At 46.9% G+C, this 25,798-nt stretch overlaps 1 protein-coding gene across 1 annotated transcript; it reads left to right on the forward strand.

The window, feature by feature from the left end:
* Positions 1-1,519: 1,519 nt before the first annotated feature.
* Positions 1,520-19,473, forward strand: LOC140722548 (NLR family member X1-like). Its single transcript, XM_073037254.1, has 7 exons — positions 1,520-1,597; positions 5,017-5,183; positions 15,122-15,293; positions 16,765-17,029; positions 18,197-18,283; positions 18,439-18,606; positions 18,771-19,473. Exons 1-7 carry the CDS (start codon positions 1,588-1,590, stop codon positions 18,856-18,858), a joined length of 957 nt encoding a protein of 318 aa, XP_072893355.1. The 5' UTR covers positions 1,520-1,587; the 3' UTR covers positions 18,859-19,473.
* The last annotated feature ends 6,325 nt before the right edge of the window (positions 19,474-25,798 follow it).

Here is a 25,798-nt window from a genome sequence, read left to right on the forward strand (position 1 = left end):
GGAGAATTAATAAGTAGCCATGAAGGAGATTATGAAAAGATTTAAAGTCCTGGGGAGTAAGATGAAGGAAAGCCCCAACGCGTTCTGCACATAGGTGAAGAAAAGGAGGAGGGTAGGACTTCTCATGAGCAAAGCTGGAAAAATGCATGGAGGATGAGGTGATAGGCGAGGTACTTAAAGAAATTTGTGCTGCAGAGTTACCAAGCAGATGGACTTTGAATGTAACGTTAGGATTGCAGAATGAGAATATTAAGAAAGAGGTGTTGCTGGAGCTTCCATTATACACAAAGTTACTACAGGAAGTGAGGTAGGAGCTTACAAAGGCATAGACAATGATCTTGGTGTTGTCTGTGTCCACAGGAGTAGTAACACAGGATAGGAGGGTGGCATATATTGTTCAATAATTCAATACGTCTTAAAGCAATAAGTCGGGGGATTACAGACCAATGAGTATTGCATTGGGAAAACTCTTCGAAAGGTTAATAAGAGACAGGGACTTTGAGCATTTACAGAAGCATAATATTATTAGGGGTTGTCATCATGGATTTTTGATGGTGAGTGGAGAGAATGATAGAGATAATTTTCCACAATATGTACCAGCCGCACACAGAATATGTAGCAGTCACGCACACAGTATCTACCAACATTTGGATCAACAGTGTCTGATTAGGAGACCGCATGGCGGCGTGCATGGAATATAGTGTTTAACATCACTATGTAAGATTTTTTTTAAAAGTGAATGTACATGATGGTAGGGTAGTACATTGTATTTCAGCAAAGTTTTTGACAAGCTGCCACATGGCAGGTTAGTCTGGAAGACTAGATCCCATGCAGTCCAGAGGGAAAGTTAGATGGATTCTAAATTAACTTGTAGGTAGCAAGCAACTGACTCGCAGTATTCAGAACGCAAGGCTACAAGTTGGCACCTTTGATATTCGTTGTTTTATTGCAATGATTTGGATGCGAATGCGATGGCTTGACCAGTAAGTTCATGGATGACACAAAATTAGTAGTTGGTGTTCATAGAGAAGAATATCGTACGAGAACGAAATGGGCAGGGGTGGTAAATAGATTGCAAAACAATCACAAGCAGCAACGGTTTCATGCAGAGGTTGGTGATTCTGTGGAGGGGGCAGCCAGAGGAAGTGGATGAGGCAGTCATAATTGTATGATTACAGAAGCAATTGGTATAGTTTGATGGAGTGAAGAAGGTAGGAGGAAAATTTGGTCTCATCTCAGGAAATTGGGACCATCCAGGTGGGCATTGTGGCTGGCAGGGTCTCGTTGGGCTGAAGGGTGTGTATTTGTGCTCTATTGCTCTGTGACTTTATCTATAGGTGCAACAGGTATCACTGGATAGACAATAGACATGCTGTGGAACATGATGTTAATGTGAAATGTTTGGTCTCTAAGCCAACTGCTGTTCTGATCCAGGAGATGCAGATACTGTCATATTTGCAAAGTAATCGTACTCTCTCTGACTCATTGTCTGCTTGTTCGTAATTCACCAGCAGGGGACGCTCTCCTGCACTGCGACCGAAGTGTAAACAAGAATACGACTATCAACAATCTTCAGACAAAATTAGAATGGCTACAGGTATGTTCACTTGGATCTTAATAATTAAACCTCTGTCCTGTTGATGCAGAATAGTTCAGATGAAATACTTATACAGGCGCTAAAGGAACACAGACGTTTCATCAAACAGGATCACTGATCCCACTGGTAAAGCGGCCAATCCAATAGTTCCAGGGCACCGGTAATTGTTGAATCACTCTGCTCACCATCAAAAGTTTCACCTGAATGAAAGGAGCAGGAAGTCTTGAATGATGTGGTTGTGAGTGAAGCACAGACAGGAATGTAACAGTGGTCTTGTGGTTGACGTAACAGTGTAGGGAATAATCAGGGTCTGTTTCACCTCCAGACAGGTGCTGATGCTTCCAACTTTAATTTTCTGTATTTTAAAATTTGATGCCAGATGACTGGAGCATTTCCAAGATGTTCTGGGATTGAACGATATGTTTACGGTTCAGGTTTTGGAAAGAAAATTGCCTGTATTTTGTATTTTCATATAGAGATGTTCGGAGCTTACTGGAGTCTGTTGCCTGTGGCTGAGTTGGAGAATGTTTCCAATAGGTGGAAAGATCTAGGGAACATCTCTTTGTAAATAAATCACTCTTACAGTTTTACCGTCTGATAACATTTTAATGCAGTAATGAATATAAGTTCTGCTGGTGCTACAACTCCAGACTAACACACACACACACACACAAAATTCTGGAAGAATTCAGCAGGTCAAACAGTGTACCTGTGGGGACAAGATCCTTCTTCTGGGCTAGCCGAAAAAGGTCAGCTCTCATGAACGGTCTCGGCCACTTTAGAAACTCCGTTTAACTGGCTGTACATCGACTCCTGGTGCATAGTCACAGACAAAAGAACACAGCGCAAGTGAGAGGACCAAGACGGTATGATCAAGGAAGGTGGAGGGGTGAGTAGGCGGACTGGATAACGTTCAGGAATCTTTGAATCTGAATGCATGGACCACCGACTTCATTAAGACCTGTGTGGAAGAATGCTTGCCTTCGAGAACATTTCATAAATACGAAAATCAAAAACGGTGGATTAACCAGGGGATATAAACGTTGTTAAATTCTGGCAGGTTTAGAAAATAGTCCATGCTTGTGTTCCTTCTGACTAAGTGCATGACCATGCACTTTCCCAACTCTGTATTCCATCTGCCATTTATTTGTCTGTTCTCCGAATCTCTCCACAGTACTTCCATCTGCTGCCTCCCCGCTTCCTCAACGCTACCCGCCCCCTTACCTATCTTCATATCGTCTGAGAACTTGGCCACAGAGCCATCAATTCCATCATTGACATATAACGTAAACAAAAGAAGTTCCAACACAGATCCCTGTGCAACACCGGCAGCCAACAGGAAAAGGCTTCCTTTGTTCCTACTCTGTGCCTCCTGCCAGTCAGCCTGTCCTCTAGGCCTGTTAATATCCTTCCTATAACACTATGGGACTTACCTTGTTTAGCAGCCTCATGTGCTACACTTTGTCAAAGTTCTTCTGAAAATCCAAGTACGCAACATCCACCAATTCTCCTTTGTCTATCCTGCTTGTTATTTATTCAAAGAATTCCAACAGATTTCCCCTACAGGAAACCATGCTGACTTCAGCCTATATTCTCAGGCGTTTCCAGACACATGGAAACCACATCCTCAACAATCGATTCTATCATCTTCCCAGGTCAGGCTAATTGGCCTATATTTTCCTTTCTTCTGCTTCCCTCCCTTTTGAAAGAGTGAAGATTTCCAGACTTCCAGAACTATGCCGGAATCAAGTGATTCTTGAATAATCATTACTAATCGTTAGACAATCTCCTGTTCTTCAGGCGCGCAACCTACCTCTTGGAGCTCAAAAAACTGGGTGTCTGACCGTGCCTGCCGCTGAACGCCGACGCCATCATATTAAAACATTCGGCGTTTGTTATTCTAATCTTCTGTTAATAAATAAAATCAGACATATGATTTTAAAATACTCATTCTACATATTCATAGTAAGCATATTACCAAACATTTCAAGTACCAACCAGTTTTTAGGTTGTGTAAATATTCTATGTACACTGGTTATTGTGTGTTTCTATCTATATCTATATCTATATGTATATATATATATAAAAAACAACAACAAAGAAACGTTATTTGCAAATTTCTACAGAGTACCATAGACAGCCTGCAAATTTTCTGCATCAACATCTGTTATGGAGGGGCCACTGCATAGAATCAGGGAAAAATTGCAGAAATTTGCAGACTCAGTCATTTCCATAATGGAGATACTTCTCCAGTATTGAGTCAGCCTCAAAAAGCGATACCAAAAGAAGACCTTCTCTGTCATTGAGGATTCGTTGTTTCTATCAAGGGGGAGGGACGGGAGACTGAAGACAACATCCCTCCGCCGTTACTGGAATAGTCAGTGATAATTGTCAGATTAAGAAGAACCATAAAGGTAATCTAATATATCTTTGGCTGGTTAACCTTGTATCAGTAACAGAGGGATTCGTGTTGAAACGTCCTAGCGGGACATTCTACTTGTATCTGTAATAGGATAGATTTACTAGAGATGGTCAGCATGGGCTCAGCGCACTGGGCTATGTTATGAAAACTTGACTGATATTTTCGTGTTGGAATGATGAAGGGAAAACAGTGAATTTTGAAGGCATGGATGTTAGAGAAACTTGCAAAATGGTTTCTTGCAATAGTCTGATAGAAAATTTAATTCAAAGTTGTCTTGACCATACAAAACAGGTATTGGTGGCGAGGCATTCTTCTGCCTGGAGTTCTGTGAGCAGTCGTGCTCCGCAAGGTTCCGTAATGAACTCTCTGTTTTCAGTGATAACTATCCATGACTTGGGAAAACTCTGATTTCGCTGATTCACAAATTTACAGGCGATAGAGAACGAGGCGGAGTTGTGAAAATCAAGATTGTTGGTCAAAGTATACATTAGAATATTGATCCGCTAAAAGCATGGGCAGAGAGATGCCAACTGGACTTTAATGGGGGATAGTGTGAGGAGGTGCCTATTGAGAAGTGAAATGTAAGAGGAAATTTCATGACAGTAAAGCGCAAGACTGAGGAGAATTGATGTATGGGGAGATGTACAAGTGCATATCGTGCATATAGTCGGACCGTAAAGACGATCTACAGCATTGGAGTACTAATATAGAAAGTCATGCCTCAGCGATAGGGAAGTTTGATCAGTGCCCAGTTGCAGTTTGTGTGTAGTTCTGGTTTGTCCGTTACATGAACAATGTGGAGTCTCCTGACAAGGTTCAGGACAATGCTGTATGAATTACAAAGGCACATGATAGGCACATGGACAGGCAGGGACTGGTGGTATATAGACCACGAGCATGTAGATGTTTCATGTTGACATCTCGGTCGATACAGACATGGTGACACAAAAGGGCTGTTCCTGTGCTGTACTGTACCATGTTCTATGTCTGTTCACAGATTTGAGTGAAGCTTTCTCCGCCTTCCTGTCAATTTGTGACGACCACCAACTGCTCCGGTTGACGAGATTCTACATGGAGCAACTGGAGCAGGCGATTGAAGAGGGTGTGGAAGGACTTGGCCTCATGTTAACCGGCAAGGATCACTTCACTGGGCGAATGTATCACGTAAGTGAAAAAGACAGTAATTGAAAGCAGATTATTCGACAGACTGATTGAACAGATGTAAGGCAACAGGTCTGTGTGGGTCAACGAGACAGACCAGGCCTGACGCCATGCTGGGCCTTCATTTGGCAGGTACAAGATGTGACAGGAGTCTCTCCCATTATCTGAACACATTCATTTTTAGTCGGGTTAGGATATAGTCAGCGATTGAAAGGTGATTGTTAGTGATGTGACATGTGATGGGTACTGGCAGTGGACAGAGAAAGGCTTTATTTTACTCTGTCCAACTTCCCAACATGTTTCCAATGCTTCTCCTCAGCGACCATGCAACAGTGTTGCCTTGAAGACTCCTGGGATCACACAATCCATAGAGATTGTCTTCTTTCTCCACCCTTTACCTGTCATTGGATCCCACAGAATAACTCGAACAGACAGCACTTGACTATTATCTCTAGTTTGACCGACTGAATCTCTTTCATTTGATCAAATATCCAGTCGTGCCTTGTGGCTCAGTTACCTTCTGCTCCTTGTGACAGTTCCGTGTAGCGGTTATAATTACCACAGCATGTAATGTTAACACTGAGAATTGCAAAAATTAGAATCATTGAAAATATTCCAAACATCCATGGATAACACAGAATTACCCAGGCACATTCATCTGTTGCCACCCAAACTGAATTTTAACGTAGAGCTATAAACTGTACCTGACCATAACATTTCTTATAAGACAGCTGACAGTTCCATTCCAACATTCCTTCTCTGCGTTACTAACAGTAGGCTTTGGTCTCACACACATGCACAAAAGCCCTGTGATTGCCACCTGCTCCTCACTGCCAGTTCCCAGCTGCAGGCTGTCATTGGACCTTCATGGATCCTGGCAGTGAATTGTTAACCTTTTCACCAGCGATTTACCTCTGAAAAAAATCGGCAGTGACCCTGTTACAGTCCGACCCAGTCATAGCAGTTGAACTCCACAGTATAACAATGGGTTCTTCGGCCAATGTAGTGCACATTGACCTAATAACTTGCTTAGCCCCATTGATCTGCACCCACCCCTCCCGTGGGTCCAAATTATCCAAATTGCTTTTAAATTTTGAAATCGAATGCACACCAACCACTTCCGATGGCAGCACGTTGCAAACTCTCACCAACCTCTGAGCGAAGATGTAGGCCCTCATATTGCCTTTCACCTTTCATCTTTAACCCATGACCTCTAATTCTAATTCTACTTCCACCCAACCTCAGTAGTTGTTACAAGGGGCGTTGGTAGTGGACTCAAACACAAGACACGGACACAGAAAGTACTAGGAACTGGACTATGTTTTATCAGGACGCTAGGTAAACCAAGGAACGAGGACAAAATGATAACACGCAGATAGTCGAAGAGAGACAAACCGGAAAACCTAGACCTGGGCTTGGAACTTGAACTGGACAGGGAACTCGGGTCATGACGCGGAACTCGGGTCTTGGTCGGGACTCGGTACCTGGGTATAGACCTGGTTCTTGACCAGAACACGGGCATGGCTCGGACTTGACTCGGGCTTGGCTTCGACTTGACTCGGACTTGGCTTCGACTTGACTCGGACTTGGCTCCGACTTGACTCGGACTTGGCTTCGACTTGACTCGGGCTCGTCCCTTGGACAACACTATTGAATCAGCAGATGCTGAAAATAAATACAAATTCAAAATGCTGGCAGAACCCAGCAGGCCAGACAGCATCTATGGGAGGAGGTAGCGACGACGCTTCGGGCCGAAACCCTTCACCGCTACCTCCTCCAATGGATGCTGTCTGGCCTGCTGAGTTCTGCCAGCATTGTGTATTTTCGTCTCTTGGACTTGGCTTGGCTTGGACTCTGCTTCGACACGGGACACAGAACACTAAGGCGGGGCTCCTCCTTGGATACAGGACCCAGAGCCGGAATTTTTCTCAGACACTGGACACGGAACACGGAAACAGTTCCCCACTCAGGAAAGCGGCAATCCCTCGAGGCGACACAGGACAAAAGACAACAGCTCTAGTCTCACTCCGGAGGGTTGACTTGACGAGTTTACTGACGAGAATACTGGCGAAGTTACTGTCAAGGATGTTGGCGAGGTAACTGACCAGGGTACTAACAAGAACGATCCAGCACGGAATCACTGGACCCCAGAACTATTTATGTTCCCAGCCCAAAACGAGAATCAGGTGCCTCAATTACGGCACCGAACGGAAACAAGGGAAAGACGGAATAACCGGAGTAAGGCATCCACAGCCCTGATCGTGAACCGGAATACGGACCCCACCGTATTATGACAGAACCACCCCCCGCCCCTCCCCTCCATGGGAGCCTTCTGGCGATCCAACAGTCTTGCACGGATCATCGGCGACCCGGACCGGTGGGGTGAGGGGTTGAAATGGTTTCAACCAAATGGACATTGAACGGCGAGAGTTTAACGACAGTGCTTGTGTCGCTGGGTCCATGTCTGGCAGGACCGTTCTGTTGCTGCGGGGGGGGGGGGGGGGGGGGGGAGGAGGTAGCGGGTCAAAACGCAAGAGACAGACACTGAATTTACTGGGAACTGGACTATATTTATTAAGGATGCTAGGTAAACCGAGGCGCGAGGAGAAAATGATAACATTAAGAGAGATGAAGAGAGACAAACCGGAAAACCTAGACTTGGGCTAGGGACTTGACTTAACTCGGACTTGGCTTGGACTTGACTCTGTCTTGCCTCTTGTACTTGACTGGGCGTGGCTCTTGGGCTTGTCCTGGCTTGGCTTTTGGACTTGTCTTGGCTCGGCTCTTGGCCCGGCTCTTGGCTCGGCTGTCGGCTTGGCTTGGCTCGGACTCTCCTTAGACACGGGACACAGAAAACTGAAGCGGGGCTCCTTCATGGACACAGGACATAAAGCCAGGACTCTTCTTAGACACAGAACACGGAACACTGAGTCGGGGCTCATCCTTGGATACAGGACCCAGAGCCGGGATTCTTCTTAGCCACGGGACACGGAACGCGGATAGCGCTCCCCACTCAGGAGAGCGGCAAACCCTCGAAGCGGTCAACATACAGCGGTTCTGGTCTCATTCTGTCGGGTTAATTTGACGAGGTTACTAACGAGGTTACTGACGAGGTTACTGGCATGGTTACGGACTAGGTTACTGACGAGGCTACTGACCAGAGTATTAACAGGAACGGTCCAGCAAGGTATTACTGGAACCCAGAGGTATTTAAAACGAGAATCAGGTGCCTCTATTATGGCACCAAACAGAAACAAGGGATAATCGGAGTACGGAGTTCACGGCCCGGACCGTGAACTGGAATACTGGTTCACGCACTGGACTGTGACATTTGTAAGTCCTTTTTTGCGTTTACCCTATCTATACTTTTTTTTTTTATAAACTTGTATACCTCTTATCACATCTCCCCTGATTCTCCGACACTCTAGGTAATAATGTCCTAACCTATTCAGACTTCCTATATCTCTCATGTCCGCAGATCCTGGGCAGATCCTTGTAAATTTACTCTGAATTGAAGTTGAATTGATTTGAACTGAATTGAATTGAATTGAATGATCTTTATTGTCATTATACATAGGTACAATGAAACTCTGTTTGGCTTCCTGTCAGGCAATCAGACAAAGCGGTAGATAAAAACAAGACTGTAATTGAAAAACAGTATTAAATAGATAAGAAGCAGAAAATAATTTGCGGCAGCACCAGAATATGACAGTAATGCACAAAGTGCCATTAGTGCAAGTATTTGAGTCCTTGTGCGTGCTCACAGTTTCAGTCATTGTTCTGTGGGAGTGGTGTGATGGAGGCCACAGCTCTGGGGTAGAAGCTGTTCCTCAATCTATTTGTTCTGGCTTTTAGTGTCCTGAACCTTTTGCTGGACGGCAGTGGGTCAATCATGGAGTGGCCGGGGTAAGCTTTCCTCCTGAGTCTGTTGGAACAGATGGTGTCCAGTCCTGAGTGCTTCATCCTGACAATTCGCTGGGCCGCCTTCGCCACGTGATGCAGGTCTTGTTGCTCAGCAGCTGTGCAGCTGGCATACCACACTGTGGCGCTGTCGTTCAGGGTGGTTTCAATTGTGCTTCTGTAGAAGTTAAGCAACAAATTTTCTGGGTGTTTGGCCTGTCTCAGCTTTCTGAGGAAGAAGAGCCTTTGTTGTGCCACTTTTTTTTACAAGCAGCGAAGTGTTGGTGCTCCATGTCGGCTGTTTTGACAAAATAACTTCAAGGAACTTTAGGTTTTCCACACTTTCTACTACCTCTACATGTATATGGAGCGGGGTGTGTACTCTGTCCTTTGATCTCTTGAAGTCAATGATCATCTCTTTTGTTTTAGAACTGTTAAGGACCAGGTCGTTGTCCTTACTCCACTCCGTCAGATGATCCACCTCGAGTCTGTACGCTGTTTCATCCCCGTTTGAGATCAGGCCAACCACTGTGGTATCGTCCGCAAATTTAATTATGGAGTTGGAGGTGTAGATGCGGGTGTAGTCATGTGTGAAGAGTGTGTAGAGCATAGGGTTCTGCACTCTTTCAATCTTAACTACTGTATAGGTCTGTGCACACAGTACTCCGAGATAGACCACAGCAACACTTTATTCAATTTCAACATAATATCCCAATTTCTGCATTCAGTACTTTTATATATGAAGTCCTTTGTCCTAACATCTCTCCATACAGCCCAATCTACCTTTGCCACCTACGACCAACTGAAGGAAGAGGAACTAGCTGAGAGAGTTAGAGAGGTAAAGGCTGCTGATGAAGACAAGCAGCATGGAGAAGCATGGCGACTAGTCAACGAGATCAGCAGACGGAAGAAGTCCCCATCATGTCAAATAAATGGTAAAACAGCAGTGCTAGGTGTCCAGACATGGTTCACCCACTTTAAGAACCTGCTGGGAAGCCCTCAAACGATCACGGAAGAAGAAGAGGACATACCCACGATACTAACGCTAGTTGACATCGATGACGGCCCATTCACCATTGAGCAACTGAAGAAGGCAAAGTATATTGTACACTGACACAGGGCAGGTGCGCTGGACCAGACGGGATACCACCAGATGTCCTGAAGAACTGCGACCTGGGCGACATCTTGCTGGACATATGTAATACGGCACTTTTGAAAGGCGACAAACAACAACAGTGGTCACGGTCAAACATTATCCCAGTCCCCAAGTCTGGATCCCTCAAGAAGACAGATAACTACCGCGGTGTCAGCTTGACCTGCAAAGCTGTACAATCGGATGATCTTGAACAGGATTCGCACCGCCATTGGCCCTAAGCTAAGATTCAATAAGAATGGTTTTCGGCAGAAATGCACAACTTGCTCTCCGTAGAATCATCGAGGAAGTCAAGAGGCACAGCCTACCAGACGTGCATACTTTCATCGATTTTCACAACTCTTTTGACTCCATTCACCGAGGTAAAATGATGAAGATCCTGAAAGCTTACGGAGCGCCACACCGTCTACTAAGAGTAATAGAGTCCAGCTATACCAAAAACATGGCGAAAGTTGTATCAGCAGACGGAGAAACAGCAGAGTGCGAGCTACTAGCTGGTGTGCTGCAAGGAGACTCTCTGGCACCCTACATCTTTATAATTGTCCTTTGACTAGGCTGGCAGGTAGCTTGGGTGGCGAAAACAGTGCCCGGCTCGTTGCTCTACGTCAAGCTACCAAAGATCATGACAAGCTTCGTTTTACCGTAAAACAGGACGAAACAAAAGGGTCAGACCAGTTACGCTCACAGATCTCGATTTTTCAGATGACATAGTCCTGTTCTCTGACCAGATGGAGAAAACACAGCAGCTACTGACAGAAGTGGAAATTGAGTGCAGTAAAGTTGGACTTCACCTAAAAGCTAAAAAGGCACAGTAAATGGCGTTTAACTGTGCTGAAGGTACTCTCAAGACCGTAAGGAATGATACCATTAAGAAGGTCTTTGGCTTCAGGTTGCTCGGGTCAAGAATGATGTGTTCGGAGAAGAACTCGGAAAGATATGGAAGGCGCTGGCGTGGAGGGCTGTGAACAAGATGAAGGAAATCTGGAAGTCGAACCTGACCAGAGGGCTTGAAAAGAGGATCTTCATAGCAGTCACAGAGTCCATTCTCACGTACTGATGCGAGACGTGGGCACTCACCAAGAACATGCGAAAGTCACTGGATGGATGCTATACACGAATGATCCGGATGGCTCTTGACGTGAGTCGGCAACAGCCAATGACAAACGTCGAGTTCTATGACGAACTACCGATGTTCACTACTAAAATCGTGGCGAGAAGACGGCAACTAGCCGGGCACTGTTTTCGCCATCCGAGCTACCTGCCAGCCTAGTCATCACATGGGAGCCAAGCACGGGAGGATGAGCCCTGGGCGCCCTCCCAAGACTATGGTAAACACACTCGTAGAAGACAGCAGCGCTTCTTGTAGATGAACTGAACACACTGATGAGGGAGAGGGAGGAATGGTGAGTCCGGCATTCTGCCCGACGCCGACCCCCTAGGCTTGAGTCGATGTAGTATTAGTACCTTCAACACTTTCAATGAATAATGTATCTGTACGCCCCAATATTTTAGTTTTATCGAACTGTTCGATGCCCTACCACTCACCATCTGCCTTTTTCTGATTTGTCCTCCAAAATAGAACACTTCATCTTCATTAACTTCTACCTGTCACTTTTTCAGTCCATTTTTTCCCCTACTGGTACAGGTCTCACTGCAAACGTTGATAACTTTCCTCGTTATGCACTTGGTGTCATCCATAAATTTGCTGGACGAGTTTACCGCATTATCATCCAGAGGGTTTATATATATGACAAGCAACGTCATACCTGCAGCACACAAGCCGTCATAGGCGTCCAGTCAGATAGTAAAACATCCACTACCTCTCCAAGCTTCTGTCATGAATTCAGTGTAAAAACTATCTACTTACCGTGTCATGAATGCCACGCGAATGAATCTTTTTGACCAAGGTCCCATGTGGGACTTGCTGAAGTCCATGTAAAAAACATCCGCTGCCTGGCCTTCAGTACCTTCTTGTTAACTTCCTCGAGAAACTATCAGACTGGTTAGACAGGATTTACCAGGTACAAATTAGTGTTGACTACCCCTAATCAATCCTTGTCTATCCAAATACTCATATCCATTTCCTTAGAATACCTGTCAATAGCTTTACCAACCTGTTATGCTCACCAACCTGTAAATCACTGGCTTATTCTTGAAGCCTTTTCAAACAGAAGAAGAAGAAGAATAGTTATCTTCCGTATATAGCTCCTGTAATTTCTGCACTAGCCTCAAACAAGTTATTAAGGAAAACCCTGGGGATTTAACCTTCCTAATCTGTCACAAGACAGCAAACACCTCCTTCTCTGTAATCACTATAGAGTCCATGATCTCACTGTTGTTTCGCCTCACTCCAAATACTGTACTCTGTATGCTCCCTGAGAAAATATAAATGCAACAAAAAACCGATTTAAAGCCTCCCCCACATTTTTCAGCACTATGAACTTCAAGAGGTCCAATTTCGTTCGTTGGTCTACTTTTCTTCAGAATTTGTTTGATGAAGAGTTTGAGATTCTGTTTTTTCCTTGTCTGCTAGAGGAAACTCATGCCGTACCTTAGTCCTCCTGATTTCCTCCTTCCATAACTCCTGCATTTATTATACTCATCAAGTACCTCATTTGTTTCTTCCTGCCTATAATTGCAATGGGCTCCTTCCTTTTCACCAGGGCCTCAGTATATGCCAAAAAACAAGTTTCCCTAAACATCTTACACTTGCCTTTTATTTTGTCAGGGGCATTCAGACTCTACTTATGGTCATTTATACTTTCGAAATCATTGTTCTCAGAATTTCAGTTTCAGAGGCCTCACGTTTATCAAACATATCTGTACCAGGAAACATCCGGTCACCATGTACTTTCCTCAGATCCTTTCTGATACCCTTAAAACTGGCTTTTCTCCAATATAGAATCTTAACCTGAGGACCAGACCTACCCTTTTCATAATGATCTTCAAACTAATAGGACTGTGATCACCAGATGCAAAGTGACCTCTGTCAACTGCCCTGTCCTGTTCCCGAATAGAATTCCAGTAGGCACCGTCTATAGTTATGACCTCAAAATATTGATTACAGAAACTTCCCTGGACATATTTGACCAACACCATACTATCTAGATCTTTGAATTATGAGTGTCCAATTACTAAATGGAAAGTTTGAATTATATTGTGTTTCTTGGAACTGTCTCGCGACTTCTCTGCACATTTGATCTTCTCAGATATCCCACTGGCTATTGGGTGCTCTTTAACATAATCCCGTCCGTCTCTTACTGCTCAGTTTCTGCCGTGTAGCCTCAGTAGACAAGCTCTCTAGTTTGCCCTGTCTGAGTTTCATTTTTCATGACTAGTTATGTCCCCCCGCCTTCTTTCATCCCTCTCATTCTATTGAATCGTGTCTTACGCAAATGGATCCACGAATGCTGAGCTGCTAGTCCCACGCCACCTCCTTGATGGTTTCGGTCCTGTAATTCAATGTGCTGATCAATGCTCCAAGCGGATTTGCCTTTCCTACAATACTCCCTGCATTCAAATAATATATATTTCCGAACATTAGTTTCACTATGTTCAACATTTAATTTCCTGACTTTGTATATCGGCTTAACAACGTATTTCCCACACAACCACTCCACTATCCGTTCTGTTTCTTCAAATCCTGCAAATCAAGCTTAACACCCCGCACCATCCCAACCCCGCAACCCTCAGCGCTAACAAAGCTTCCTTCAAAAATATCAGTCTCCCTTTAGTTCGGGTGCAAATCAACCCTCTCTGTCCAGGTCCCGCCTTGCTTGGATGAGATCCCAATCATTCAAACTTTAGAAGCCCTCGGTCATGCACCATCTCATCAGTCACACTCAGACTCTATCATCGTCCTATTTCAGGCCTCACTAGCACGCGGTACGGGTAGCGGTCTGAGAACTCAACCCTGGGGGTCCTGCCCTTTAGCACAGCATTTAACTCCATGAACTGACTTTGCAGGACCTCTTCACACTTCCTGCTCTTGTCATTGTTACCAATGTGAACCACGACCGGCGGCTGCTCACCCTGCACTTAAAAAAGTTTCAGACTTGATGTTAGATATACTGACCTTGGTAACACGCCATCCAGAAATCGTGTTCTCGTCAACAGAATATTCGTCCTCTTCTTCTAACAATTGAATTCCCCTATTAATGCAGCTCACTCTTCTCAATCCTTATGAGTCACAATACCAATCTCAGTGCCGGAGGCATAATTGCCGTGGCTTTCTCCTGCTGTTCACACGCCGAAACAGATCGCTGGACAGAGTTTCCTGCAGTGTCTCTCCATCCCCTTTCCCTATCTGACTGTCACCCAGTTACCCGTGTCCTGCCCCTTGTATTTCGTTCACTATCTGTATAAACTGTCAGTCAACCTCTCAGCCTCCCGAGTGATCCTGGGTTCATCCAGCTGCAGCTCCAGTTCCTCAGCGCAGTTCCTGAAGGTTCAGTTGTCAGGGACACTGGAGGTCTCCGTGTCTTGCCACATTATGTAGGAAGAGCATTCCACTGTTCTGCCAGGTTTTCCCACTGATCTAACCGTGAAATGGAGAGGTAAAATACTACTCAAAATCTACCTAAAACCTCCGCCTCTCCTCACTGAACCATCTCTGGCACAAAGTTTAAACTCCCCAATCTATTTCTGGCTCATTCATGCTATGTGTGCTCCACTTAAAACTTGCCGTAGATAATTACCCCGCAATCTATGGCGTATAGGAACTCCCCACTGCCCCCTCTTGCTTCTTTTAAAATCTTTCTCACATTATGAACTCTTCAATGGCTGTTAGTGATCTGTGGAGAGCAGAACGTGCTGGGTCAGTCCATGTCCAGGGTAGATTTGTACCCATCCTTCCGCTGCTCAATATATTCCTCATTGTTCATTACAGAGGGTGACTGAGCTCGCGGAGAAGGGAAACCGAGCGGGCGCTTCCAAACTCCTCCTGGATCTGGTGATGGAGAAGGGCTCCGGGGCCCAGAGGGTGATGTGGGAATCCTTTGTGAAACTACATCACCATTTACCGAAGCTGAGCAGAATATTGAATGAAATACGGGAACGCGGTACGGTGTACAATATACTGTGTGTTACAGATGTAAATACAGATGAATTTACAGTATTACACAGAACAGACTTCACGTAGGTTAATCTGTTTGAACAGGTGACGGCCAGTTCGCCTACATGGACGCTGAGCGGGGTTTATCTGAAGCTTTATTTCACTTTAAGAGTCTGAATACGTGTCATTAGAGGCCTGTTTAGAGACTGTTAGAGTCTGGGAGACAGGGTTTTGTTGCTGTAGCTGGAGGACAGGAATCAATTTGCATTTTGCACAACACCTGGCACCTTCCGGGCCACGGGCTGTGCACCTAGAGGCCTCTATGAGATTTATAAACAAACACTCCCGTCGGTCAGAGAGGAAGCCTCGGCGTTCCCTTTTCCCTAGCGCCGAATATCTGGAGAGTTGACAAAACTGAAAGCAAGCCTTTACATTTCGAATACCGAGCCCCAGCAAAGGAAGTCTCACACAGCTCGGATTCAGAATCAGGCCATTCAGCCCTCCGAGTTTCTTCCGCCATTCCATCATGGCTGAACTTGGATCCCACTCAACCCCATCCACTAGCCTTCTCTTTGATGCCATGACTGATCACGTTCCGCCTTAAATACATTCACGGACTTGGCCTCCGCCGCCATCTGTGGCAGAGTACTTTACGGAATTACTACTCGCTGGCTAAAACAATTCCTTCCTTCCTCTGTTCTAAAGGGTCGCCCAACAATTTTGCAGCTGTGCCCTCTAATTCTGGATACCCCCAGCCTAGAAAACGTCCTCTCCACATCTACCCTATCTTGTCCTTTCAACATTCGGTAGGTTTCATGGAGATCCCCATGCATTCTTTTAAATTCCACTGAGTACAGGCCCAAAGCTGCTGAACGCTCCTCATATGTTAACCTCTTCACACCCGGAATCATCCACGTGAACCTTCTCTGGACACTCTCCAATGGCAACACTTCCTTTCTAAGAGAAGGAGGATGATAGGAGACATGAAAGAGGTGTACAAGATATTAAGAGGAATAGACAGAGTGGACAGCCAGCGCTTCTTCCGCAGGGCACCACTGCTCAGTACAAGAGGGCATGGCTTTAAGGTAAGGGGAGGGAAGTTCAAGGGGGATATTAGAGGAAGGTTTTTTCACTCAGAGAGTGGTTGGTGCGTGGAATGCACTGCCGGAGTCAGTGGTGGAGGCAGATACACTAGTGAAGTTTAAGAGACTACTCGACAGATATATGGATGAATTTAAGGTGGGGGGTTATATGGGAGGCAGGGTTTGAAGGTCGGCACAACATTGTGGGCCGAAGGGCCTGTAATGAGCTGTACTGTTCTATGTTCTATGTTTTTAAATCTGGGACCCAAAACTGTTGACAATTCTCCAACTGCGACCTGACGAGAGTCTTGTAAAGGCTCAGTATTACTTCCTTGATTTTACATTCGATTCCCCTTGAAATAAATGCCAACATTGCATTTGCCCTCTTTACCACAGATGATAAAGATGATAAAAGGAGACTCCTGAAAGCATTGCGCTACCTGTCTGAGTCTCAGAATCGTGGACTGGCTCAGGCCGCACTGGGATCTGTGGAAAAACTTTCATTTGATGGAATGACACTGACCCCAACTGACTGCGCAGTCCTGTCTCATGTCATCGGACTCGGTGATACAATAAAACACCTCGACCTTACTGCCTGCAACATTCAGTGGGAAGGAATCCAGCGGCTTGGTCCCGTGCTGCACAAGTGCCAGGAGTTGGGGTAACTTGATTTATCTCTCACTCTGAACTGTGAAAGTGTCTCATTGTGTTGTTTCAATGTAAAGGAATTTGGGTAAAACTGTATTAAATCGGATTGTGAAGAATTGAGACAAATGACCAGGGGATCGGTCAGTAATTCCTCCAAGGAAGGGAGGGTTCTGTAGTTCCTTGTGAAGGGATGTTGGAGACTTCATCAGATCAGTGAACAACGGCCATTGGTTTAATGGTAGTAAATCACAGGAATGGCCGTGTTTCTCGCTGCCTGTGACACGTCCATTGTCAATATTCCTTCTCACTGTTACTGACACCCAGACCGACACTAACTGAAGCAGGTGGGTCAGAGATTCACACCCCCTTCCCGGTGAGGGACAAGAGACCGTCAGCAGACTGTCCCAGTGAGACGGAAAGAAATACCATTGTGAGATTGTCCTCCCCGCCCTTCCCCGTGTGACTATCACCATCAGTCCACCTGTGTGACTGTGTTCACTACCGGATACCCAGACCCCATGGGTGCATCTACTCTCCCGATTGTGGGCGTCAGATCAGCCCCACCCCTCCTGTGCAATCTATTTCTGCATCATCTCTTCTTGCGGATTATCCTTTCCCAACGGTATCCTCCTGTAGGATTTCTCATCCCCAACCCCTTCCGCCCGTGGGATCCGTCTTTCCCATCGCCTTCCTCCTGTGGGATCTCTCATGCTGATGCCCCTCCCTCACGTGGGATCTCTCTTCCCTATCCCCCATCCTCCCGTGGGATCTCTCTTCCTGATCCCTTCCTCCTGTGAGATCTCTATTCCCCATCCCCTTTCCTCAGGTGGGTTCACTTCCACCATCTCCCATCGACACTTTCTGATTCACAAATTTGCCTCACTGTTTCACTTTCTGCCACCCTTCGGCCCCGCCCCTTCCGACCCTCACGTCAGGAGCACTAATCAGTTGGGTAATAAGACACAATATGTGGCGGTTACAGGGTCACACCGACAGACTAAATTACTGATATTCGGTGAATCCCCTGGAGCTGGTCAGAGAGAGACATTGACCGTGATGGGAACTCCGATCAGTGATTTACTGAAGGGTTTAATGTTTCCTGAAATGTCCAAGTGAGAGAAAATACCTTAGACCCACGGTCTGAATTACTTTTTTCATCAATCTGTCTGCCTGTGTTTAGACTTGGGCAGAATGACCTGGGAGATTCAGGAGTAAAACTGGTGTCTGCGGCTCTGAGGAACCCGAAGTGTAAAATACAGAAACTGCGGTAAGTACCAGACTGTGGGAGATTGTGTTTACAGTCACTGGGTGTCTGACACTGAATATTAATGTAATCAGTAATTGTGTTACTGATAAACACTGGGGATTTGTACCGTCTCCTGTCTCTCTGTGTCCTTCACCCTCACTCTCTCTCATCTCCAGGCTGATCAATGTCGGTCTCACAGATTCTGGTGCCAAGAATCTTGTCTCCGCTCTCGGTCCAAACCGATCACTGACAGAGCTGGACCTGCAAGCAAACTCGCTGACAGACCTATCTGTCCCCGCTCTCCGTCACCTCATACGGATGCACCCGAGCCTGGAGTGGATCCAGTGAGTGTTTGTGTTAATGTTCAATGTGATAAAATATCAGCGGATCCGCGGGTTTTCTGGTGATATTTGTCTGTGAGTGTTGTTGAAACATTTACCCCGGTCCCCTAACACTGACACTGTTGTGTGATCTGGTTATTTCATCTTTATTCTCCCATCTGTTTCAGCCTGTGGTACAATGATTTCAGTAAGTTCAACGAGATGAAACTGAGATCTCTGCAAGGATGCAGACCTGGACGTAATGTCAGTCTCTGAACATCTGAATGTGCGGAAAGGCGATATTTTGGCCGATTCCTCGCCCTCCACTTTAATGGGACGCTCCAAGTTTAATTTCCAACGGCTTTAACGAAATTGGCTCCAGTCTCGCGCACTGTTACGTCCGAAGCGGTCCCGTAGTGACGTCATTCCACCTCATGTCCAGCGCCGCTGCTTGCGGAGGTGTCCGAGTTCGAGAGCTCACCCACGTGAGACCCCGGAAAATTACACACACAGGAACAGCCCGGGGGCCGGGGTTCAGTCTGGGACAACAGTGTCCCGGGGTTGGATTATCCGAGGACAGAATCCTTCTCCTCGCTTTGCTGAGGACGGGTCATTCCGCAGTCTGGCCGATATATAGTGATGTTAACAAACGTCTCATCCCTGTACCTGCATCTGCAGCGATCTTTACGCCGTTGAAGTGTGATTTTATAATTATCGGTTCCCCGATTCAGAGTGACGGTGAGAAACGGGACTGATTATTCAACCGGTCACTTGTTGTCGCCGGTCAGTTAATTGTGTGTGACTGTGAGTGAGTCGGGAGCAGCTTATTTATTCTCGCGCGTCAGCAGCTCACACATTGTTTAATTTACATTTGTCATGACGAAATCAATAAACCGCTGTAACTTCCTGTCTTGGTGTCGGACTCGAGTCTCATTAGAGGAGAATCAGTGACCTGGGGTTACTTCTGCTCCCTGCACCCAGTGAACTGCAAGAATGGGTTTGAGATACTCACACTGGTACAGCAGCGTCTCAGCTCCAGGCTGAGGGACGTCAGTCTGATAGTGTCTGGTCCCCAGGAACTCCTCACACCCCATCCCACATCCAGGCTGACCACCGCTTCCTCGCACCCCAGATAGACGCACTATCCTGACTCCCACCTTCCTGCGTGCTCCCCTTGCTTCCGCAGAGATAAATGACAAAAGAGATTGGAAGCCCATGTACTGTAGAATATCTGACCGTGTCTACGAAGGCCGCGGACAGGAGAGGGATGGGGACTCCCGCCACAGAGTCCCATCGCGCAATGCCAGCGTCAGACACAGTGAAGCTCATTCCGCACTATCCCACCAGACAATCCCGGGGTCATGAAAAGTCTGAAGATCCATATGCATTTTCCAACCAACAATCCTGGGGCCAGGCACAGAGTGATGTTCCCTCCACACCATCCCATCACACACTCCTAGTGTCACACACTGTGAGAATATCCCACCCCCCCAGGCCGTCCCATTTCAAAATTCCTGCGTCAGACACACAGTGAAGCTCCCTCTGCACCATCCCATCAAACACTTACCGGGTCAGACACAGAGTGAAGGTCTCTCCACGGCGTCCCATCACACACACCCACAGTCTGGCTCTGAGTGAAACTCCCTCCGCACCAATCAACCACATACTGACAGGGTCAGGCACAGAGTGAAGGTCACTCCACGGCGTCCCATCACAAAATCCCGGGGACAGACACTTGCAGCAGCTCCCCTCGCACACTCCCGGATTCCGACCCGCAGTGAAGCTCTGACCCACACCATCCCATCAGAGATACAGAGTGAATCTCTCCCCTCACCGTCCCATCACGAAATCCCGGGGACAGACACATGCAGCAGCTCCCTCGGCACACTCCCGGATTCCGACCCGTAGTGAAGCTCTGACCCACACCATCCCATCACGCACTCTCCGGTTCAGACACAGCGCGCAGCTGGGAGAAACCGAGGAAAAACTGCTGTATTAATTTCGTGATATACTTTGCAGATAGTTCAAAATATCTCTTGGACATCTGAGTGAATGGCTGTTTTAATGTGAAAGCTTCGTTTGGATTTTTTTCTGCCAGTTTGGTCTGGTTTTGTTGCCGGGTGCAAATTGCGTATCTCCCAGCTGTGGCCACTGGCAAGGAAGCCAGGGAGCCATTTTTTTCTCAAAAAAGAAAGGGAGACGAACACCGTTGTTCCCCCACTAACAGAGGGACAACTTCCCTCTTCCTTTGCCGTCTTGATTCTCGTTCGGTAAGGAGTCAGAGCATATTTCTGAGACGTCTCAAACTCTCACGGCCTGGGAGATCTTCAGGACGGACGGAGCCTTACCTGGCTTTGGAATTTCTGGGTAGTGTCGAGTACAACCTTTTCCGTCCTTGCTCTACTCGCTCCTGGACATAGTGCCAGCATGCCGGACCGCTCCAGGGAGTCGCAGGCCTCTGTGGAGTTATGCAAAGGCGGCTGTCTTTCCAACCTTGGCCGATGCCCTGTTTTGATCGGTTTAAAGGCTCTTTATACTTGTGCGTCGCAACAACGCCGTAGGCGTCACGTACCCTACGCAGTAGGGTGGCGACACCTCTCCAGAAAAGCTACTCACGCGTCGTGGATACGCAGAGCGCAAGAACTGTGATTGGTCAGCTTGGTATCATCGCATTTCGGGTTGCTACTCTTCCGCCATGTTTGTAGGCTGTGCGTACACCGATACGAAATAGATGAACCAGATCGTCAAATCTACCTGCCGACATGAGAAAATGTCTGAAATGCATTTCCTCGTCCAAGTCTCTCATGACGAAACTCAGCACAGTGGCATAGAAACCCCACCGCCATCTAGCGTTTTGGCGCACACCAATGCATGCTGGCTACGGCGTAGAGCTACGCAGCAGTGAAAATCAGGGCCATGGCGTAGGCTGCGGCGTGGCCAGTTCGCACAAGTATAAATCAGCCTTTAGATGAACGCGGGGTGCAATGTATTTTGCATTCTGGTATCAGTATGGAACAATGAGTGGAGGGCATGGAGCATTTGGTTGCGAAAGGCGGTATTTTGACCACCAAGAAGGAGTTCCGGAAGGCAGTGTTTTATCCGGGGAATGATGAGTTATTGCACCGGGCTCGCAGTGGGGGGATCACGGTCGAAGAGATCCTTTTACAGATGGAGCTAGTCACAGCTCCCATGCAACGAATCGTTCTCGGTCGCGACCAGACTTCCATCCCCAACCAGCTTTTTTAAATCAAAGCAGGAGGAGGACAGGGAAGAAGAAAAACAACTCAGAGAGAAGCCGTTTTTTTTTAACTGATTGGGACAAAGAGGCTAGACTGAGCAGGCTTGTGACGTAGCGCGCCAAAGGTTTAAAACAGGAAAGGGATTTTTCAACGGTCTTTTATATCGAAGCATGAGGCAGAGAGGGAAGAAGAAAAGCAGCTTTTAGAGAAGTTTTCTTTAACTGATCGGGGCAAAGAGGCTGGACTGCGCAGGCGCGTGACGTAGCGCGCCAAAGGTTTAAAAGAAAGACCGCCATATACAGCGGGCATCGTCGGAGCGGACTAAGGCAGAGTGGGACGGCTTTGGCTCAATCAGGCAGAGGCGAGGTTTGAACAGGGCACGACTGCGCAAGCACGTGAATGTCGGCCTCTGAGATCAACGGGGAAAATTAAAAAGCGAGCAGAGGCTGAGTTCGAGCTTCACTCCAAGTGAGGTAAGGCCGGGTAAGCTCCTTTAATTAATTTAATTAGCTTAGGAGTAGGTAATGCAGGCAGCAGTTAGGGCAGTTGAGTGCTCCGTTTGCAGTCTGTGGGCAGTCAGGGCGAGCACAATTGTCCCTGATGACTACACCTGTAAAAGGTGCATCCAGCTGCAGCTCCTGACAAACCGTGTTAGGGAACTGGAGCTGGAGCTGGATGAACTCCGGATCATTCATGAGGCAGAGGCAGAAATAAACAGGAGTTACAGCGAACACACACAAAATGCTGGTGGAACACAGCAGGCCAGGCAGCATCTATAAGTAGAAGCACTGTCGACGTTTCGGGCCGAGACCCTTCGTCAGGACTGACTGAAAGGAAAGATAGTAAGTGATTTGAAAGTAGTGGGGGGACATGAGGTGGAATGACATCACTACTGGACCGCTTCGGACGTAACAGAGCGCGAGACTGGTTCCAATTTCGTTCAAGCCGTTGGGAATTAAACTTGGAGCGCGACCATTAAAGGGGAGGGGGAGATATCGGCCAAAATATCGCCATTCCGCACATTCAGATGTTCACAGACTGACATTCAGTCCAGGTCTGAATCCTTGCAGAGATCTCAGTTCCCCTCAGTTTAGGGGTAACACGAGGGGGAGCTTCTTTTCTCAGAGAGTGGTAGCTGTGTGGAACGAGCTTCCAGTAGAAGTGGTAGAGGCAGGTTTGATATTGTCATTTAAAGTAAAATTGGATAGGTATATGGTCAGGAAATGAATGGGGGGTTATGGGCTGAGTGCAGGTCGGTGGGTTTAAGTGAGAGTAAGCGTTTGGCACGGACTAGAATGGCCGAGATGGCCTGTTTCCGTGCTGTAATTGTTATATGGTTACATGGTAAAGGTACAGAGAAACACTGACTTGCAGCAGCATCACAGGCAAGTACATTCAGATAACATATGGAACATAAATTATACAAATCTCTGTCAGTAATAATATAGAAATATAAGTTTTATATCATTGTCAATATATAAATAAACATTTATGCATAATATATAAATATTTATTTTCTGTTATTAACAAGATATCGATATACATTTTGTGTCAATAACAGACTTGGAAATGTTGAATTTGGTCCCTCAGCTAAATGGTTGACATAGTTTTAGGAACAACTGGGCTCCAACCACCGGTCCCTACAACACGCACTGGGACATCCTGCAGACCCAAGAAGGGTCTGATTATTCCTTCTCTTAAAACACACAAAGAGGAACAGGAGCAGACCACACGGGATGGGATGGTGCGGAGGGAAATTATCTCAATGATTGACCCTGTGAGTGTGTGATGTGACGCTGTGGAGAGATCCAAACTCAGCGTCTGACACAAGTAATTTGTAACGGGACGGCGCGGAGTGGGATTTTCTCACGGTCTGACGCTGGGACTGTATTGGGGATGGTGTGGAGGGTATTCTCTGTCTCTCGCCCTGTGATTGAGCGATGCAACGGTTTTCAGGGTGCTTCATTCTGTGTCTGATTCAGGATATGTGTGACGGGACGGTTTTCAGGGTGCTTCACTCTGTGGCTGATCTGGGAGTGTGTGATAAGTCTCCGTCGATGGAGCTTCCACTGTGTGTCTCACCTGGGAGGTTGTGATGGGACTGTGTGGAGGGAGCTTCACTCTGCGTCTGAGCGGGGTTGTATGTGATGGGACTGTGTGGAGGGAGCTTCACTCTGTGTCTGATCCGGTGACTGTGAGGTAAGGTCTTGTGCTGGGAGATTCAGTCAATGTTAATGTGCGATGTGACGTTGTGGAGAGAGATTAACTCTATACCTGACATCCCATTTTGTTTGCTTCCATTCTGTTGTTCGTGACCTTTGTGGATGCAGTTCAGATTTTATACAATATATGAGCTTCCAATGTCTCGGAAGCAGGAGAGCGCACAGGAAAGTTGGGGTCAGTTTAATACGCGTATCTGGGGCGCGATGAAGCGGTGGTCAGCCTGCATGGGGATGGTTAGTGAAGAGGTCCTGGGAACCAGACACTATCAGGCTGACATCCCTCAGCCTGGAGCTGAGACACTGCTGTACCAGTGTGAGGAGCTCCGACCCGTTATTGCAGTTCACCGGGTGCGGGGGGAGGGGGGGAGCAGCAGCAACCCCAGGTCACTTATTCTCCTCTAATGAGACTCGATTCCGATATCAGGACAGGAAGTTACAGCGGTTTATTGATTTCATCATGACAAATGTAAATTAAACAATGTGTGAGCTGCTGACGTGCGGGAATAAATAAGCTGCTCCCGATTCACTCACAGTCACACACAATTAACTGACCGGCGACAATGAGTGACGGGTTGAATAATCAGTCCCGTTTCTCACCGTCACTCTGCATCGGGGAACCGATGATTATAAAAACACACTTCAGGGCCGTGTCCGGGATCGCTGCAGATCCAGGGTCACTGCCGAGGGATTTGTCAATTTAACATCATTATATCGGCCAGACTGCCGAATGCACCGTCCTCAGCAAAGGGAGTAAACGGATTCCCTCCCGGGATAATCCCACCCAGAACACCTGTGTCCCAGACTAAGTCCCGTCCCCTTTGACAGTGGGGTCAAAGGAGCAAAGATCCAATTTAATGTCAGAGAACTGTATAGAATAAACATCCTGAAATGCTTTTTCTTCGCAAACATCCACGAAAACAGAAAAGTGTCCCAATGAATGAACGACAGTTAAATGTGAGAACCCCAAAGTCTCCTGCCTCGCGTAAGTGGCAGCGAGCAACGATCGCCCTCTCAACCCCCCCCCCCCCCCCCGAGCAAAAATAGCGCATCGGTAGAGTCACCGAGCCCAACCGTGTGCTAAGCAATAGTAAAGCCACAGACCAAAGTTTCCCAAAAAGCTTTGCATTTTCGTCGGACTTTCGACAAACCACAGGTTCTCCCTCTTCCTAATAAGGGAGAGGGAGGTGTCCCCGATTTTCACAGCGAGCGGGAGACATATCAATATCGTGCCGTGACACCGACCCTCGATCCGCCCGCTCCAGAGCCCGCGATCTTAAGCTTCCAAAGACGAACGAGACTCTCAGGCCAAAAACCCATGGCATGTCGAATAACGGCCCGTCCTGGAAAGCCGAAAACCGTAGTCCGTATGTAACTCCAGGTCAGGGTCTTCGAAAGAGCCCTGAAAGGGAATAATAAAGATATTAAAGGTGGAAATCGAGCTGTTTCCGAAGATGCAAGCAAAGGAGTCGTCGTTAGGAGCCATTAACTCTCGTAAGCTCCGCCGAGTCCCGACTCCACACCTCTACCTGGGCCTTTCCGTATAATTCCCCGGTGTTCCATTTGGGGGAATCCAAATATGCAGCGGAAGCAGCGCCGCTGGATAGGAGTCAAATATACGTCTCTGCGGTGCCGCTTTTGACATCACAGGACGTTCGAGGGAAGCCGGGGTCCGGTAATACCGTTGGGAGTTAAACCCGGAGCTTGAAGGGCAGGGCGGGGGAATCGGGCAAAATGCCGGGCGGGGATGTTCACACA

Source organism: Hemitrygon akajei, unplaced genomic scaffold (genome assembly GCF_048418815.1).
Source record: "Hemitrygon akajei unplaced genomic scaffold, sHemAka1.3 Scf000080, whole genome shotgun sequence".
NCBI classification, from domain to species: Eukaryota; Metazoa; Chordata; class Chondrichthyes; order Myliobatiformes; family Dasyatidae; genus Hemitrygon; species Hemitrygon akajei.

Coding starts and splice junctions, on each gene's coding strand:
- LOC140722548 (XM_073037254.1), top strand. Junction 17,030..18,196: donor CACAAGTGCCAGGAGTTGGG/GTAACTTGATTT, acceptor GCCTGTGTTTAG/ACTTGGGCAGAATGACCTGG. Junction 18,607..18,770: donor CCGAGCCTGGAGTGGATCCA/GTGAGTGTTTGT, acceptor CATCTGTTTCAG/CCTGTGGTACAATGATTTCA.